General features: G+C 42.4%; 2 protein-coding genes across 2 annotated transcripts; one reads left to right on the plus strand and one right to left on the minus strand.

Annotated features, from left to right (window-relative positions):
* LOC110949986 (catenin alpha-1) lies at nt 1–5701 on the plus strand. The gene is made up of 7 exons (XM_022192336.2): nt 1–283; nt 433–616; nt 1296–4604; nt 4689–4868; nt 4952–5124; nt 5224–5341; nt 5468–5701. The coding sequence occupies exons 1-7, from the start codon at nt 90–92 to the stop codon at nt 5660–5662; spliced, it is 4353 nt and encodes a 1450-aa protein (XP_022048028.2). The 5' UTR covers nt 1–89; the 3' UTR covers nt 5663–5701.
* Nucleotides 5702–5826: 125 nt separating this feature from the next.
* Nucleotides 5827–17539, minus strand: LOC110949984 (zinc finger CCCH domain-containing protein 6). The gene is made up of 12 exons (XM_051959976.1): nt 17056–17539; nt 14651–14882; nt 14401–14523; nt 11167–11392; nt 10875–11023; nt 10575–10703; nt 10342–10458; nt 10125–10232; nt 9814–10037; nt 9317–9732; nt 9039–9233; nt 5827–8797 (listed from the first exon to the last, which is right to left on the minus strand). Exons 1-12 carry the CDS (start codon nt 17139–17141, stop codon nt 7314–7316), a joined length of 3489 nt encoding a protein of 1162 aa, XP_051815936.1. The 5' UTR covers nt 17142–17539; the 3' UTR covers nt 5827–7313.
* Nucleotides 17540–18366: the final 827 nt, after the last annotated feature.

An 18366-nucleotide genomic window follows, 5' to 3' on the forward strand; every position in this document is an offset into this window, starting at 1 on the left:
AATTATTAATTTAGCTATCAAACTGAGCATGACAACAAATGGAGCTGCTCACTTCCCTCTGACGAGACAGAATCACCCTGTTAATAACTATGTCCTCATTATTGGATCATGGCCTGATCAGGACTGCAGCGGTGGAGCAGGTGGTAGCACCTATCGCGAGTCATTTGTGCCACTTGGTGTTGCTGTGTGACAGTGCAGAGGACCCTGAACAGTTCAGCCACCTGGAGCAGGCGGCTCAGGCTGTGGCTAAAGCTACTGAGAACCTGGCAGCAGCAGCCTCAAGGTATGTGGAGAGAAATTTAATACGCAAGACTCAGACGCAACAGTCTAAAAAAAAAATCACTTTCCCACTTCTGAGCTCATTAAATTTATACAGGAGACTGACGTGTATAGTCTGTATTATGAGATGAACACCAGACCCTTTACTTGTAGACATGTCAGTGACACAGAGGATGGAGTCTTGCATATGGAGATGTCATCCCTGCTGGAGTCGGTCACTGTGTCTGGACAGCATGTGCTGCTGGCTGCTCAGAAACTCAGCATCCCGCCCAGTTTACCTGAGCACAGAGAGGAACTCATCACTGCAACGCAAAACGTCTTCCTGGGAGTAGTCAAAGTAAAGTATGATTTTTCTTCTGATTAAAAAGGGGTCCATTATAATGAACCACATGTTCTGAAATAATGCCTTTTTAAACTAAAGAATGGAAAAGAGAATGGCAGTTGATTAAAAGCTCTAAAAAGTTCCGGCACATTCATTTTGAACCTCTACAACTGCTTTTTACTGTCTCAGATATTTACTTAAATTAGGACTGTACTAAAAACAACAAGACTCCCACACTGACTGCTTTTCCTTTCACATGTGAAATATCTCAGCTATTCATCCTTGATCTTCCAGTGTTGCTATAAATAATTAAATCAGCTGTTAATTTCCTAGAACAGTGAACTCTTTCCTAATGTGAGCAACTGACTGATCTTCTCTGTAATGTCATGCCTGTGTACATACTCGCTATTTAGTTTCATTGTCATAATCTTTCCAAACTCTACATCTAACATGGGGAATGTAGTCCAAACTAGATTTCATGACAAACAAACATTTTCATCCTCGTGTGGCACAAGAGGAAAAGTCAGGCGGCCGCTAATGTCAGCATACATGGGTATGATGAATGATAATATCAGAACCAAACCAAAGCAGGACCAAAGTTGCTGACTGACAGGTTACCTTTATTACCTACTCAAAAAAGCTCAGAACACTGTAGAACAGGAGTAACATCATGACTTTATCTGTCTTCTCTTAGGTTCTGTTGGTGGATGACGATGCTACTGTAAGAAAAATTGTAGCTGCTGCAGATCGAGTTTTGGAGAGCCTGTCTGAGCTGACCTCCTCCTCAGATATCCCATCTCTGCTCAGATCTTTCCAAGCGTTTTCTGAAGTTCTACTTCTCCTTAACACCCTCACAGTGGAGAGAGCAAATTCCTTACAGGATCCCAGGCAAGCAAAACAGCTTCTTGACTTCTTGACGACCCTGAGGAGGTGCATCTCCATGCTGCACACAGCCATGTGCACAACCATCAAACACCCCACCAGTGAGCAGGCCCAAGGAGCCAAAAGGTACATTCTGGAAAAAGTACAAAGCACTGTAGGAGACATTGTTGCAACTCTAAAGAGTGACTGCCACAGAGGACAGCTGGGACCATGTGGGTATTATACCAGGAGGCGCAATAGCATTTTGCAACTACTTACGAGCTGTTCCACCTCCTCAATCCGAGAGAGTGGATTTGACAGTTTGGTCCGAGATCTTGTGTTCCATTGTATGGTCGTAGCAAACTCTTCTCGAAGAGAGTTTCAGCAAAGACTGGTGAGCCACTGTCGTCACATCCTGCAGTTCTGGTCTGACATAAAAATGATTTTAAAGTCCTCAAAGGAATCTAATGAACATGAACAAAGCTTGGAGAACACCTGCACTTTGTTGGTCCAGCAAATACAAATGCTTGACAAAGCCTTGATGACTAATGTTCTTTATCAAGTCTTGGACACATTTATTGAAGCGTTTTCTACAGTTGATGAACTTTTAAGTGTGACAAGACAGATCTTAGTTGCAGATTCGTCTACACAGATGGATCTGAACTTTATTCAGCCAGGAGTTGAGGATTTCATAGCTTCCACTGACAGAATAATCCAAGTGGCAAATTTTATCTCAGCTGTAGCTGTTGATGCGAAGAGTTTGGAAAACATGGAGAACTCACGAGTGTGCCTCACAAGACTCAGAGCTCGAATTGCACCTCTTTCACTGGAGTTGGCAGATAATTCAGTGCAAACGGTTCAGAAGCTTCATGAAGTGTGTCAGAAATGGGAGGAGGAGACTAGTCAGCTTCAGGATGCCCTCAGTGATGTAATGGATGTGAGGGAGTTCACTAGCATTGCTATTAATGAGATGATCAATGACCGCCATGGATGTGATGCAGCATACAGAGAGCAGAGTTATGAACTGTTTAAGGAACATGCAACACATCTAACTTATCATATGAAGCTGGCGATTAACTCAGTAAGGAGGCACTTGGACAGAAGTGATAACCCCATCTACAGGAACGGCCTCCTGGTCCTGCTGAAACAGGTTCAATCATCTCAAACCAACGTGGCTGAGTCAATCAAAGAGATGCTTTTTAGTTCCAGTCTGAATGTGGAGGTATATTCTATATTTTCAGACAATGTTTTCACAGTTATTCAGCATTTTAAGGTGCTTAGAGAGGGACTGGACGGCCAACAGCATCCACATCTCCTGAGCCCGCTGCGAGAAGGGGCACGTCAGAAAGAAATCTCACAGTCATCTTTACCAGTCAAAGACACCTGTGAACTTAACCTAGATCATATGTTAAGAGGCTCCGATTCTCTTGTGTTTGACATTATGGAAAGGGATTATCAAGCTGAACATGAGGAGGAGCGCTCAGATGAAGAAACCATAGAAGCGGAACTGGCTCATAAATATGACAGCGATGATTTAAAGATCCCAGCTGTCTCAGATGAGCCTAAACTGATCCACAAGGCTCTTGAATTTGACCTTTTACCCCTTTTGTATGAAGTTGTGACTGTGACTAAAGGGAAAGATGTGACAGTGCTCAACCAGGCCTGCACTGGTGTTCTTGAGTTGTCAAACTGTTACGCTCAAGCTACAAAAGAAGCCTTGGCTATTGTTGATGCGGTTGATTGTCAGACGTTGGAAAGCTTTAGAGCAGAGCTGGTGTCACTGACCCCGCTGCTCGTCCAGACAGCTCAAGAGACAGCGATGAGCTCAGCAATGAGCACAGAGAGCATCTACAAACACAGCACGCAGTTTTCGGACCTTATTAACAACATCCGCAAGGTTTTACTGCCCGTGGCTGGAACTTGGTATCATGCCGTTTACACTGAGCTTCAAGGGAATCTGAGAACTCTGGCAGCCAGTGTTACACAGCAACTAAATGAAGTGATGACTTTGTGTACTGACGTGGTCCAGCTGTTGATGTCGTCTGATTTAACCTTACAAACTGAAGGTCAAGAAACATTCAGCGTTTTACACAGCAAGCTGAACAAAGCCCAGAACAACACAAGGTATCTTGTAGAGTTTACAACCTCAGGAGAAGGGCACACTGATCAGCTTGAGGGGCTTTGTATCCTCTGGGGTCTCTCTGTTCAGATTTTAATGAATTCTTTGGATAAGATTTTAGGAACATCGACTGCGATGAGCCAGCTGAACCCTCAGAAACAGCTGTCAGTGTTGTCTGAGAACTCACTTAGAATCCAAGAGGCCACAAGGCTCACCAGCCTGAACTGCAAAAGTGCTTACAAAGCAAAACAGTTAACAGGATACCAGGACGAACTGAAAACACTGACTGATGCTTATCTTAAAGCTGCAGAGGAACTCGACATAATGCCAAGTGTGATGCAACTTGCAAAATCTGAATTCTTTCGGAGACAGCTTTTGATTAAAATCAGAGTGCTCTCTGGTCATTTAAGCAAACAAAATAAGGATTATGACACAATATTTCACAAAATTGTCAGCATTGCCTACAGTGCTGCAGAACACATCAGAGAAAACAATGGGGAAGAAAATACAGAGCAAGAATTCAAAATCACAGCTCAAAAACTTCTTGAAAACGTAAAATCTGCAACCAAAAGAGTCGAGGACTGCTTAAACTACATCCGTGACCCACGTGCTCGTTCCAATCTGAGGTCTGTCAACGACCACCTGTCTTTTCAGATCTCAGATATAGTCAGCAGGGCGAGGCTCATGGTAGAGACTCACTGCATTTGTGACACTCTCAGCCTGCATGTGCAGATACAGTGCTGGTCAGCAAAAGCTCACTATGTGGTGGAGGAGATCAGGAAGCAAGATGGGATTCACCAAGAAGCTAAAGAGCACATCCAGACTGGGCTTCAGGGTAGAACACCTGAAGATATCAACAAAGTAGTAACTACAACCCCATCTAAAGTCAAAGAAGTGGAATTTCCCTCTGACACAACAATGTCATCCTGGCAGAAAGGCAATACAGAAAATGTAGACGCTGCAGAAAGTAATTTAAACATGGCAGCTGTGACAAAATATGTACCTGGGGATCTGGAAAAAGATGTAGGTTTCTCATGATTGACAGGATTTTATAGTCGAGTGATTCAATTATGTCAAAATAAAGCATGCTCTTATTTTTCTCTGAAGGATTTTCCTGGGTCCGGTGTTTACAAAGAGGCTTCTTCGCTGGCCTACACATCCCTTTTTCTGAAACAAGAAAGTGACAGCTGGGACCCCAAGGACAACAGAATCGTCCAGGAGACCAGGAAGATGGCTGACACAATATGTTACATGACTCAGTACCTGAAGAAGAAAGGCCCAATACCGGTAATGACCACCAGAGGCCACTGTGCTTCCTTCACCTTGAAATTTTCAGGCTCATTCATCCACAATCATTCTTTTTTTGACAGAATAAAGAGGCATTTGTCAGCGCAGCCAAAGATGTGATCTTCAACTGCCAGTCAGTCACTCAGTTTATCAGAGTTATTGCCAACCACAGCCTTGATAAACAGTGTACGGTTGAGCTCTCACTCATTGTTGAGCAGATTCTCACCATCACCAATCAGCTCAACATCATCTCCAGGTCAGGAGAGTTCAAACTTTAATCACACTGACAACTAAGGTAGGAGGGAATTAAACAATAAATAAAACTAATGAGTTCATTTACGTACTCTTTATATAGTGTCAATGCTGTAACTCCTGGGTGCAAATCATCTGATGAGATCCTGGTGAAGAATGCACAAAATCTCCTCCAGACGGTCCTGCGTGGGGTCCATGCAGCAGAGACAGCCTGCATTACGGTAAATCGAACACAACACAGACACACATGTTTAACAATTTCAGATATTCTACAATAAAAATTAAAGATATAGCTATAAATGTCTACATTTTATGTGAGATCCTGTACAATTCCACTCTTGTTCCAGGGTCTGAAGCAGCCTGAGCCAAACTCAGATGGAGCAGAGGCCACAGCTTTGTGTTTCCAGTGGAAGAGAAACCTAGAAATCCATCGCGCCCAGCAGACTTCCAACCCTGACACAGATGAGCTGGGTTTGAGGAAGACATCATCGCACCCTTTAGCCCCCACTCTAGCCCCCCGTGTGCAAGACACCTACAAGTGACCCCTATTGCCTTAAAAACAAATTTACTAATGTGTGTCTCTAGAAACAGATGCCAAGGTGATTGTTTTCATGACAGTAATAAAGATGTGCGGTGTGGATGCTATTAAACATGTAATATTAGAGCTGATCTTTGATATAATACTGGACCACACTAAAATGAGGCATTGTTGTTGCAGTTTCATCTCTTTATTTTAGATATTTATAATAAAATCACCAAAAAAATGATGGGCATATGTGTTGTTAAAATACCACACAGTATTATTGCAACCATAACCACCGTACTGACATGGAAAAAAAATAAAGGATTATAGAGTCAAACACTCAAAAACACACTGTACGCGTGGTACAAAATAAGCATTTACAATGTGAATTATGAAAACAATAAAAAGTAAATAGCTTAGTTTCAGTCAAACGAGAGTAGCTCACATTACAGACACAGAACCGTCACCTAAAGCAAACTGCCGAGTGTTATGTCTACAACATTCACCCTTTGTAGCGCACAGAACCCCGTATAAGTTTTAACAATCAACAAAATTCAACAGTAAAAACAGTCATAAAGTTCACGTTTGTATCGCATATACATACACCTGCAACATCCTCAAAATAGTACTTCTTCCTCTCAGTATAATACACTTGAAAACTTTCTTTCCTGATCTCTTGTACTGATTATCTAGTTTTAAAAGCATTTTAAAAGTGAAAAGACAGTTTATCTGCGACTTACAAGCTTGTCAGAGTGTGTTGAGGCAGCGCAATGACAAATCTAAATTACACTTTTTAATTTTCCCAGTTTGACAGACAGGTTTACAAGAGTGATGCCCTCAAAGTATTTAGGCCACTTAAAACAAAAAAAAAAGTGAAGACAGGAACCGTGTCAAATATTGCAACAATTTCTACAAGATAGCTTAAGTGTAAAGAGTTTAAAAACTGTGAAAGTGAACAGTAATCAATCACTGCTTCAGGATTTTAGCCAAGGAACTGATAAACAATCTGCTGTATCCTAATATCAGTTTGTAATACGGTGTGTATGTGTTACATACCATAAAAAAGGTCTGCAGGAATTCTGTTTCGATTATTGGACCGGATCATATCAGCAGCTGACAAACTCCCATCAGATGTGTGGTAAAAAGTGAAAATGTTCAAAAAAAATCCTCATCATAAAGGTCAGCGTAAACATACAGATCTCATAATATAAAAGAGTTTCAAGATAAATATGTGAATACAAAAATCCTCAAAACAATTCATTGACTGATGATTTAGCATCATCCTTCTGCATGTGGAGTGAATGGATGATCTTCTCTACAGGCTGGAATGTCTGGAATGAAATCAGTTCATGGGTCAGTCCTTCGTAAAATCTTGATGAGTTAACATAGTTCCTTTTTTTTCTGATTGTTTAGGACATGTGAAAACTACACAATAAAAGAACGTACACACATTCAAAACACACATTTCAGCATTAATATGATCATGTTAAAAAAAGAACTAGACTCTGTGTCTGTGCACACGCCCAGCATCATCTCCACACTGACAAATGTGAGGTGTAGGATTTCAGCTATACAGGATTATATACAGAAATAAATAGATTCTTGTAAAGCTAAATAAAGACTAATAGACACGTCTCATCAGTATACAAATCTTTTCCACAGTAGAGTGTTTACTGACAGAAAGGTGAAGCAGTGGGATCAAAAGTCTTGAACACGTCTTTAAGTGTCCTGTCGTCGGCTTCCTCTTCTGGAACCTCCTGTTTTGGTTCTTCCTCCATAGCTGCCTCCTCCTCCTTTTTCTCCTGCTCCTTCTTTTCCTCTACCTCTTCTTGTGCTCCTGTAGAACCCTGTCCTCCTAGTTTAGCCTGCCTGGGTTCAGTGTACTGGGGTCGGATGAGCCCAGCCAGTGCCTGGATGGGGAGATTATGAACTGCAGGGGGTTTGACAGGTGAGGCGGGAGGCACTGTGAGAGAAGGAGTTGGAGTTGGATCCGAGGCAATGTCTGGGCTTTTAACCTCTTCGAAAGAGCCACTTCGTTGGCTTGGTGAGAGCGATGGTACAGGAGTGCTGTCCTTTTTAGCAGGCTGTTTCAGAATCCCTGCCTTTTTAGGAGGCTCCACCTGCTCCTTCTGAGCCTGCTCGGTCTGAGCACGAGGATCGTACAGGCTGATGCCCCCGAGGATTGTAGTGGGACTCTCCAGCCCTCCACCAGAGGAAGCTAGTCGAGGGGCATACGGTGGCAGCTTCTCAGGCTCTGGCTTTGCTCGGGCAGCATGAGGAGAGGAGCTGGCACTGGATTTCTGCAGTCTGGGGTCCACAAGACCAACCCCAGAGGAGGGCTCCTTCTGACCCAGCAGCTTGGAGTCCAGACTTCCTGTACGCTTTAGTCTGGGGTCCAGAGACTTCTGCTGGCGTGGATCTACAGGTCTCTCAGTGGAGGATCGGGACTCTAGAGACCCACTCGGCAATCGACTCATACGCTCCTTCAAACGCGCAGCTGTCAGTCTGGGGTCAGATGGTGGAGGGCTGGACACTGGGGGAAGGTCGGGCAGGTTCGTTCGGTTCATCTGAGCATCAGCAATTAGTGGGGGAAGGGGCAAGTTGATGGAGTGTTCCTGTTTGGGCACAAGGGAAGGGATGAGATCCTCAGGGGCCCACACCACTGTGTGGGCGAAGGCAGGCCGCTGCAGCAGAATGTCCACCCGAATGTGACTAAACTGCTTTAACTGGCATCGAGGGTCCCGCAGCACCACACTGGAGCTGGCATCTAGAGGGATGAGAACAGCTCTGTCCCTAAGTTCCCGCTCTCCTTCATCATCATCCTCTCCTGTAGGAGGCTTTTGAGTCACAGGATGGCTCTGCTGGCGATAGGAACTGGGCTCCATCGGTCTCATCTTCCTGGGGTCTCTGGAGAAGCGTGGATCTGTAGCTCCGTCTGACTCCTTTTTCATATCTGGGGGTCGCTGCCTAGGGTCGGCCTTCATGCGTGGGTCCTTTCCAAGCCAAGGGTCACCAAGCCCCGGAGCCACTGAGACACCCTGTAGGGTTTTGGACTGAGACTGCTGCATCTCATTCTGCTTCTTTAGAGTCTTAAGGATGGAGGAAACACAGCTCCCATCCTCCTCGTCACTTGAGTACCAGTTTGTAGTTTCATCTGAAAAAAAGATTAAATCAAATTTCAATATTTGTTCTCTCAGAGCCCTGCTGTAAATTATCCTTGTATCAACACTTTGTCACCCTTGTGGTTTGTTTCAAAAACAAGTTTACTGAAGGTTTTGGATAATTTCCCTGGATAATGCAAGTGTTTTTACTTCAATCCATGCTTTGGGATTTATCAGGTTTTTATTTAATCCTAATTAATTAAGCAAAGCTGCTTCTTGCCCCTGGACACTTGCCTCTGTTTGTATTGTTATCATCCTGGCCATCTGCTCTCTGTGGTTCACTCCCCTGAGGATGTGAGTCCTGTTGTTGCTGCTGCTGTGTCAGGTGTAACAGGATGGCTTTCTGTACTGCTGGTGGTAGAGACTGTAACTGTGACTCTGCCCCCAACTGCTGCTGGAGGTTCTGTATGAAGGCCACACTCGGGTCCACTGCATTGAAAACAAAAAACACACAATTTTGCAGTTGTAGTAGTAATTGCCATACCCGGTAACCATATTACAACATCGCTCACCTTGTTGGCCACTGGCCGGCGGGTTCTGGAGGAAGTTGCTAAAAAGCTCAACTGGGTTCTGACCCATCGATGGAAAAGGAAAGAGACCTTGCAGCATCTGTAGATCAGGTACTGGGGGGAATGGAGGCCTCTGCAAATTCATCTGGGGGTTGATATTGGGTCGGTTTCCATGGAAGGGTGGAGGTTGACCAGAGGGGACTGGGGGCGGCATTGGAAACCCGTGTGGTGGGTGCTGTCCTGGGGGGCTCTGTGGCATAGGTGGTCCAGCGGGGTGACCCATGGGACCAGGTGATCCAGGGGGAGGAACAGGAGGAGCAGAAGAACCTGAAGGCACCATACCTCCACTCTGTGCTTCGTCTGAGCCTCCGCTAAATTGATTGGCACCATCACCTTGATTCTGGGTGTAATTGGATCCACTGAAAACAAAAGGAGTATCATTGGTTTGAGGAATAGATCTAAGCAACTTTCAGAGTTTGATCAAAAATGATTATGGTTACCTCAGACCAATTTTTTGTGCCAAGTCTACAGTAGGCTGAACCTTGATTTCAAACAGGGAGGGGATCTTCTTCCCTGCCTGGCCATCTGTAGGACTGCTCTGACCAGGAGTGGGCAGCAAACCCACCCCAGGAGGAGGCTTCGGGAGTGGGGCAATACCCTGCTTTCTCAGATCCTCGAGCTCTAACTCATCCTCACGGGCGTTCTCCTCTTCAGTGTTAATTATCTGATAAATGTATCAGAAAGAAGAAATAAGACCACTGCTGACCACTGGAGTGAAGAAGATTTAAAATCAAATCACTTTTTCTTTTACCTTATCGAGCAACTCTTTGGTCACATCAGTCAGAGGCTCATGGGAGAATTTACAGTTGTCCCCTTGATAACATTTGGCTCCTGTGTGAAAGAACTTGCAAGGGTACTCATGTGCAATGACAGGTTAAGGAAAAGGACTAACTGAAAAGTACAGTAGGTTCTCAGGTAATTATACAATACAATTAGACAAATGTAATTTATATGACTTAGTGAAGGATATTGTGCATGTAAATGCAATTATCTCCTTTGCTGCAGTATCCTTGAAGGTAAAATTTACAAAGTTCTTTCTTCTTATCTGGTACAACAAGCTCATGTTCAAACTTGCACTGTTCCCCCTGTATGAAAAAGAAATTGCGGTTATTCTCCGTTAAGTTGGGAACATCCTTATTTTTCCTTGTCTTTTTCATATAAAGTGACTCCATTATAAAAATTATAATTGACGATACAATACCTTGATGCATCGGCCCTCCAGGAAATACTTGCAGATGTATCTACCGTTGTGTTCAACTGTATGCTGATTTATAAACTCCTTGCTCATAATTGGTCGTTTCTTCTGAAAACCAGAGGAATTTTTTCCCTCCTGTGACACAAAATAAACAACAAATAAGTTTTTTTGTATGGATGAAGGGCAGACAAAGTGTGAAATGCTTTGTCTTTCAAGGAAGAAAAGGTGCAGTCCATTTACAGTAAATAGCGACGCAAAATAAAACAAATACAGCACACCATGCTGTATTTTCATGGGCGTACTCACCGGTCCCATGTCCTCCATGCCGTGGTCTCCTCCTCGCCCTCGTCCACGTCCTCCCCAGGGTTTGCCCTTCAGCTTCTTGTTCTTGATAAGCATCCCACGTCCTCTTCCTGGTCCACTCCCACTGCCCCTGCCTCTTCCCCTCTGCCCAACTGAAAATGACATTTTAAAAGAAGTGATCAAACCATCTTTGTCTGTACAGATGCATAACACACCAACGTGTTATCACTGTTTAGTGCAGGCCTTCCAATCACATATTATAATAAAGTACTCTGAGAATTACACTACTACATACACTGTTGTTGCTTCATCCCCCTCATGCTTCCTCTGTTCATCTGGTCTTTCGCATGGCGCCCCTTTCCCTGATCTTTTGAATGCTGATACTCGGACATGTCATCGTCATAATCATCCTCCTCTTCATCGTAGTCATACTTGTCATCGCTGTAGTCGCTGTATTTGTCAAAATCACTGCTCTTGTGCGGTGAGGACTTCAGTGTGTTGCCGTGGCCTGCCTTTGAATGCTGACAGTCAAACCAGAGAGAGAATAATGTCACACAATAGTGCTTATATGATTATTAGCTGTAGACTGCATATATAAAAGATGGTGATACAGTTTATAAGCCACAGATTTTGAATTTCACCATTTTGCTCCATTGAAACAAGACATAATGAGAGAGAGGTGGATCTGACTGGAGAATCTAAGGACACTATGTATTGTGATACAGTGGCCACCTGTCAATCACAAGGTAGCCCTTCCCTAAAACACTCTCCTTTATCATCCATTTTACTTTAAATAGGACCAGAATTTACTAAATGAGCATTTTGCTACAGTCAAGAAGTCCTGAAAGTACTTATTGAGACCATAAGCTCAATTGAAAAATATTTACAGAGGTAGCAAATCAAAGGAGAAGTAGGGTCATTTTCAAACACACCATCTATACCATAGACTGTATATACACACGTGGACAAAATTGTTGGTACCCTTCAGTTAAAGAAGGAAAAACCCACAATTCTCACTGAAATCACTTGAAACTCACAAAAGTAACAATAAATAAAATTAATTAATAATTAATTAATAATTAATAATTAATTAAAATCAGCCATCACTTTTGAATTGTTGATTAACATAATTATTTTAAAAAACAAACTAATGAAATAGGGCTGGACAAAAATGATGGTACCCATAACTTAATATTTTGTTGCACAACCTTTTGAGGCAATCACTGCAATTAAACGATTTCTGTATTTGTCAATGAGCGTTCTGCAGCTGTCAACAGGTATTTTGGCCCACTCCTCATGAGCAAACAGCTCCAGTTGTCTCAGGTTTGATGGGTGTCTTCTCCAAATGGCATGTTTCAGCTCCTTCCACATATGTTCAATGGGATTCAGATCTGGGCTCATAGAAGGCCACTTTAGAATAGTCCAACGCTTTTCTCTCAGCCATTCTTGGCTGTTTTTGGCTGTGTGTTTTGGATGGTTGTCCTGTTGGAAGACCCATGACCTGCGACTGAGACCAAGCTTTCTGACACTAGGCAGCACATTTCTCTCCAGAATGCCTTGATAGTCTTCAGATTTCATCGTACCTTGCACACTTTCAAGACACCCTGTGCCAGATGCAGCAAAGCAGCCCCAAAACATTACTGAGCCTCCTCCATGTTTCACCGTAGGGACAGTGTTCTTTTCTTCGTATGCTTGGTTTTTGAGTCTATGAACATAGAGTTGATGTGCCTTACCAAAAAGCTCCAGTTTGGTCTCATCTGTCCAAAGGACATTCTCCCAGAAGCTTTGTGGCTTGTCAACATGCATTTTTGCAAATTCCAGTCTGGCTTTTTTATGAGTTTTTTTCAGCAGTGGTGTCCTCCTTGGTCGTCTCCCATGAAGTCCACTTTGGCTCAAACAACGACGAATGGTGCCATCTGACACTGATGTACCTTGGCCTTGGAGTTCACCTTTAATTTCTTTGGAGGTTGCTCTGGGCTCTTTGGATACAATTCCAACGATCCGTCTCTTCAATTTGTCATCAATTTTCCTCTTGCAGCCACGTCCAGGGAGGTTGGCTACTGTCCCGTGGGTCTTGAACTTCTGAATAATGTGAGCCACTGTTGTCACAGGAACTTCAAGCTGTTTAGAGATGGTCTTATAGCCTTTACCTTTAAGATGTTTGTCTATAATTTTTTTTCGGATGTCCTGGGACAATTCTCTCCTTCGCTTTCTGTTGTCCATGTTCAGTGTGGTACACACCTTTTCACCAAACAGCAGGGTGACTACTTGTCTCCCTTTAAATAGGCAGACTGACTGATTATGAGTTTGGAAACACCTGTGATGTCAATTAAATGACACACCTGAGTTAATCATGTCACTCTGGTCAAATAGTTTTCAATCTTTTATAGAGGTACCATCATTTTTGTCCAGGCCTGTTTCATTAGTTTGTTTTTTTAAATAATTATGTTAATCAACAATTCAAAAGTAATGGCTGTTTTTGATTATTTAATTTTCAATAAATTTTTATTTATTGTTACTTTTGTGAGTTTCAAGTGATTTCAGTGAGAATTGTGGGTTTTTCCTTCTTTAACTGAGGGGTACCAACAATTTTGTCCACGTGTGTATAGTGGACGTAGCATCTGGCTCCAAAATTGAAGCCAACCCGGAAGTGTCAAAAACTTGCAATATCACTAGGGTTGGCTCCAAAAAGCTTTTGCTCCATAGACCCCAATTCATTTTTGGAAAAAATAAAATTTGATAGACTGATTTTCTACAGCTCAGGATTTTTTTGTGGGGGCAGCACAGCTCAGTGGGTAGAGTGGCCGTCTCGCAACCAGAGGGTTGCGGTTTGATCCCCGGCCCGTCGTGCTCATGTCGAGGTGTCCCTGAGTAAGACACCTAACTCCTAATTGCTCCTGATGGGGTCATGGTTAGCGCCTTGCATGGCAGCTCCCGCCATCAGTGCGTGAAAGGGTGAATATGATGTATCATGTAAAGTGCTTTGGATAAAAGCGCTATATAAATACTACCATTTTTCCCGTTAGTTTTCATGGTCAAAATGAGACATCAGGTGGCCGATCTTAAAATAAATCAATGCTGAATTTTAAATAAATCGTTAAAGTTGGGGGAGCCAGGGGGCGTGGCTATACTTGATAGACAGCAACAGAAGCCTCTGCGGTAAAATGTGGGCGGGATAAGAGAGTCCTCAGCCAATCCTGCCCCTAGTTGCTCTCCGGTCCAGCCTGTTTGATGACGCTTTTTACGTCACTGGCTCCAAAAAATCCAAAACGGCGACCAGGAAGTAGTAAAATCCGGGCTTCATTTTCTCGGTGTTGAAACCAACGGGTGACGTCACGGTTAGTTCACGCCTGGTCTATACACATTTGTTTTTTTAACCAGAGGTGTCGCCCGCTGCTGGTTGTTGGAAAGAATGCAGGTCAAAGGCATTTCTATGTTACCTGTACTTTTCAGATTCAGAGGCTATGTCTCTCTTTTGTCTAGAGTCTAAACTATTAAGATGGCCCCATACTGGCTGTGTTGAACTCACCTGAGAGGACTGGCCATCAGACTCGCGACTAGATCCGTGTCCCCTTCTGTTTTTGGGCCTCTCTGGTCGATCGTAGTCAGAGTCATAACTGTCAGAGCTGGAGCTGCTGGAAGGAGAGTGATGCTGAAAAATAGAACAAAGGAAAACACAACATTAAAGTGAATTTTAAATTAGTCTATGTAGTTCACATTCATGCTCTAATTGCAACAGCAGTAAGAGACATATTCTCACAAGTTCGACAGTGTCTTACTTTCTGTCTGTCACGTCTCCTCCTTTTTGACCTCCTCTTCTCTCTGGTCTTTTTATATCTTTTCCTGGAGTGTCTGTGACTCTTTTCTTCTTTGTCTTTACTTTTGTCCTTTTCTTTTTCCCTTTCCTTTTCTTTCTCTTTTTCTTCAGTCGCCTCTGTAGCCTCTTTGTTCTCCTCTTCAATTCCAATCCCTTCGTCATCTATTTCCCCATCTTCCAATTCACCATCCTCTCTGAAAAGAGGAAAACAGTCATTTAACAGGTGTATATTCTGTATGTTTCCAGCTTCAGATATACCTAAAATGTTTTTTTTTAAATCACAAGTAAAAAATCTGATGAGCCAATGAACAGTAAAATTTTAAAAATCTAATTAGAGCGAAACAATAAATAGTACTTTCCCTTTATTTGGAATAACCAACTGTCAAATCAGACAATTTCCATTAGAGCCTAACCATTCCTGCTGTAAAAAAATCTGTCAATAATAGCTTCAGTTTCATAAAAGCCAGTGTATAGTGATTTAATGAAAACCAAAAGAAATTCAACCTCACGTAAAGTATAATTAATGAAAATCTCTGATTTCTAGAAGCAAGGCAAGTCAGTTACTTTGTGTAAAGACAGCCTGGAGTCACAGATAAATAAAGTCTGATTAAGGCAACATATATATTTCCCAGTTACAATTTTCATGACAACGGACCTCCATTACTATAACGGAAATGTTATATATTGATTAAATAACACAATTCAAACAAAAGCATTCCTGCTCTCAAAATATCCACATATCAAGATATCTTAATACAGTGAAGTTAATGTTCACAGACAATGTCCATTACTGTTATAACCAAGGAGCGTCCTTTCTATTTGTTTGCTGCAACGACCTCTCCCTGTGTACAGAGGAGCTGCTACTGGAACATGTGTCCAGGTTAGTACTTCACATTAATGTGGCTTTTATAACTAGTCCTGTTTAATATAGGGATGGTAAGGGTAGGTTTTGTTGTAACACTAAAGCTGGGAAGTTAAAATCCATTTTTCCCAACTCTTGGTCCAAATTCATAATCATGCCTATATTTAAACCTAAAAGACATTGCATTGTTGGAGATGGCCAATACAGAGTATTTTATACGAAAATATGTCCCGCTAAAATTTCAGTCTAAAGCAATAGTCCATGTGAAACTATTCCCGACGAACACATGCCACATGTATAAATCACCATGTCACTGCTGATATTATTTTCATAGCATGTACTGTCAGCTGCTTTCAAAATACAGTGCAGGTAGGAACGTGAAACAAAAACACCATGAAATGCTAAAATATGTTCACCCCACTAATCTGGGTCATTTCTCACAGACACTGGCTGCTTCTTGCTCTCACACCAGAGCAGATCAGGCTTCATCCACTTCCAAAGCAACCATAATATTCAAAGTCTGCGTTTAGTCCAGTTAAAGCAAAAGAGATCTCATAATTCAATATGAAACACCGACCAATTTAAATGGCTCAAGTTTTGTGGGGGAAATAGCAAAAAACTACTCTCTTATTCCACATTTGTTTGGAATCAAACACCAAACATAGGACTGAAGGAAGAATACTAGCATACTGTTAGCTGTTCATGAGGACAGCATATACATATCTCACATTTATATATTTGCAGAAAAGTGTAATTTTCTAGCACAAAGTGTAATCACATCACAATCCTGAGCACCTCAATTACACCGCAAGTCCACATTGGAATTGTGCATGATACTTTTAAGAACTTAAAGCAGTGGTTTAAGTCTTTAAGAGCTGCCCAGACTGATGCTTCCCCCCTAAACCAAATCCTATACCAGCTGGTCCAGTCACATCACCTGCCACAGTTTTGGATAGAAAACCAGAGTAAACTCCTCTCCCTCTGTGTGTACATGGTCTGACAGACATGTTAAGATTACACAGAGATCACAAGGACACAGGCATGGCCTACAACCAGCAGAAAGCACATAATGTCAACCCTGCATGAACCCAGTCTCAGCAGTACTGCCAGGAGCCCGGCAGGGGGAGAGCAGTCCGAGAATGGGCGTGGCATTTACATCATAGTCATTTGCATAGTCTCCTGCAGATGGCAATAATGAAGCCATGAATCCCAATAGCACAACAACAGGACGATGAGGTCTGCTACCTTGCATGGAAATGATCATGAATGCTCGACACGGTGATGTGATACCAAGGCTGTCTGAACAGCGTTATTCAATTTCACCAAAGACGCATGCAAAAAAAAACTAAATCAAATAAGGAAAAGAGATGTTTAAGGGGGGAAATGTCTCTATACCCTGCAATTCATGGTTAAAAGAGAAAACAGTAACACACGAAGCATGTAGACCCACAGCACTGAAACGCACAGATGAGCGTATTAAGAATTGCATAAGAATATTACTCGACCTTTCATCCCCTGCAAGCTCAGAGTCTGTCATGTTTTTGTCAAGAACAGGGGCTGGGGGACTGGAAACAAGGCTCACAGAAGCCATTGGAAAACGGATCTGCCTCCCTTCTCTCCGGCACCAGAGTGAGTTAACAGTCACTCAAGGAGACGTTGGTTTGTGAGAGATGCTGGAAGATTTCAGACTGGAAAAAACTCACGGTGTTACATGTCTCGACAGAGACAGTAAACAGACACACTCCTCTTTCATATCAATGACGTTTTAACTCTGTGAGCACAGCTCGATACCCCGCTTTGCTAATGTCCCGTCGGTTGACAGCTGCCATGGTGAAATAGAGGAGACGGAGGGAGAAACAGACAGAAATGTAACCATGTTCGTTGATTTCAGCATCTTCATGGCTTTCTCAACAGGGGCATCATCTCAAAATGGCTTCTGAGTTCTGCAGCACATTCCTCGGTAATGTATTCTCCACGTATTTATACTTGTGTCGGGATCTATCTAACTTGAAGACAGCGAACCCTGCTGTATGATTGGTCAGACGTCACGGAGATGAAACGAGCTGCGATTCTCATTGGTTCACAGCAGTGTCAGTCATTATGTGCAACAATGAAGTGCATATGGGTCGTTCCATATAAAATCAACCAAATCTGAGAAAAGTTCCCACCTGACATCCTCAGAACCAGATGTACAATACCTTTAGTATATTTAATGAAGCCATGCAAACTTCTACCTGAATATTATGATTGCTTTTAGAATTACACTCTTTTTTGTATTACTTTTCCCTTATAACTTTAGAATTACAGGAAATAGACACATGACATTTTCAGGAATGAAAAACAAATCTGAGTTCTGTTTTAAAAAAGACTAATCATTTTGCATACACGTGACATTCTGAAGTCTCATTTTTGTTCAGAATGTTTTTTGCTGTAAGTATTAATATCATGGAATATGCCATAGTTTCAATGACAAAACTTACCAGTTTAGTGTCTGTGACAGAGTAATAGAGACTTTCACTGACACTTTGGATGTGTTTTCTGTCATCTGTTATTTCACAAGAAAAACTTCAGACAGCCAAAGGTCATAACACCATGTGGGATAGGTTGTTGATCAAAACAGATCACAGCATGTGAAAGGCCTCATTTTCCCCTACATTTTGATACCAGGCATATCTTCTAGCCACCTTTCCTTCTGTGTCAAAATAATTTTCTAATGTAGACATATTTTGACACTGCACAATAATTTTCCTGCCCCCACAGAAACGACAAGTATTGGATGCCAAGAGTACACATCATCACCTTTGGTTACAATCTGC

The sequence above is a fragment of the Acanthochromis polyacanthus genome, chromosome 15, assembly GCF_021347895.1.
Source record: "Acanthochromis polyacanthus isolate Apoly-LR-REF ecotype Palm Island chromosome 15, KAUST_Apoly_ChrSc, whole genome shotgun sequence".
NCBI lineage: Eukaryota > Metazoa > Chordata > Actinopteri > Pomacentridae > Acanthochromis > Acanthochromis polyacanthus.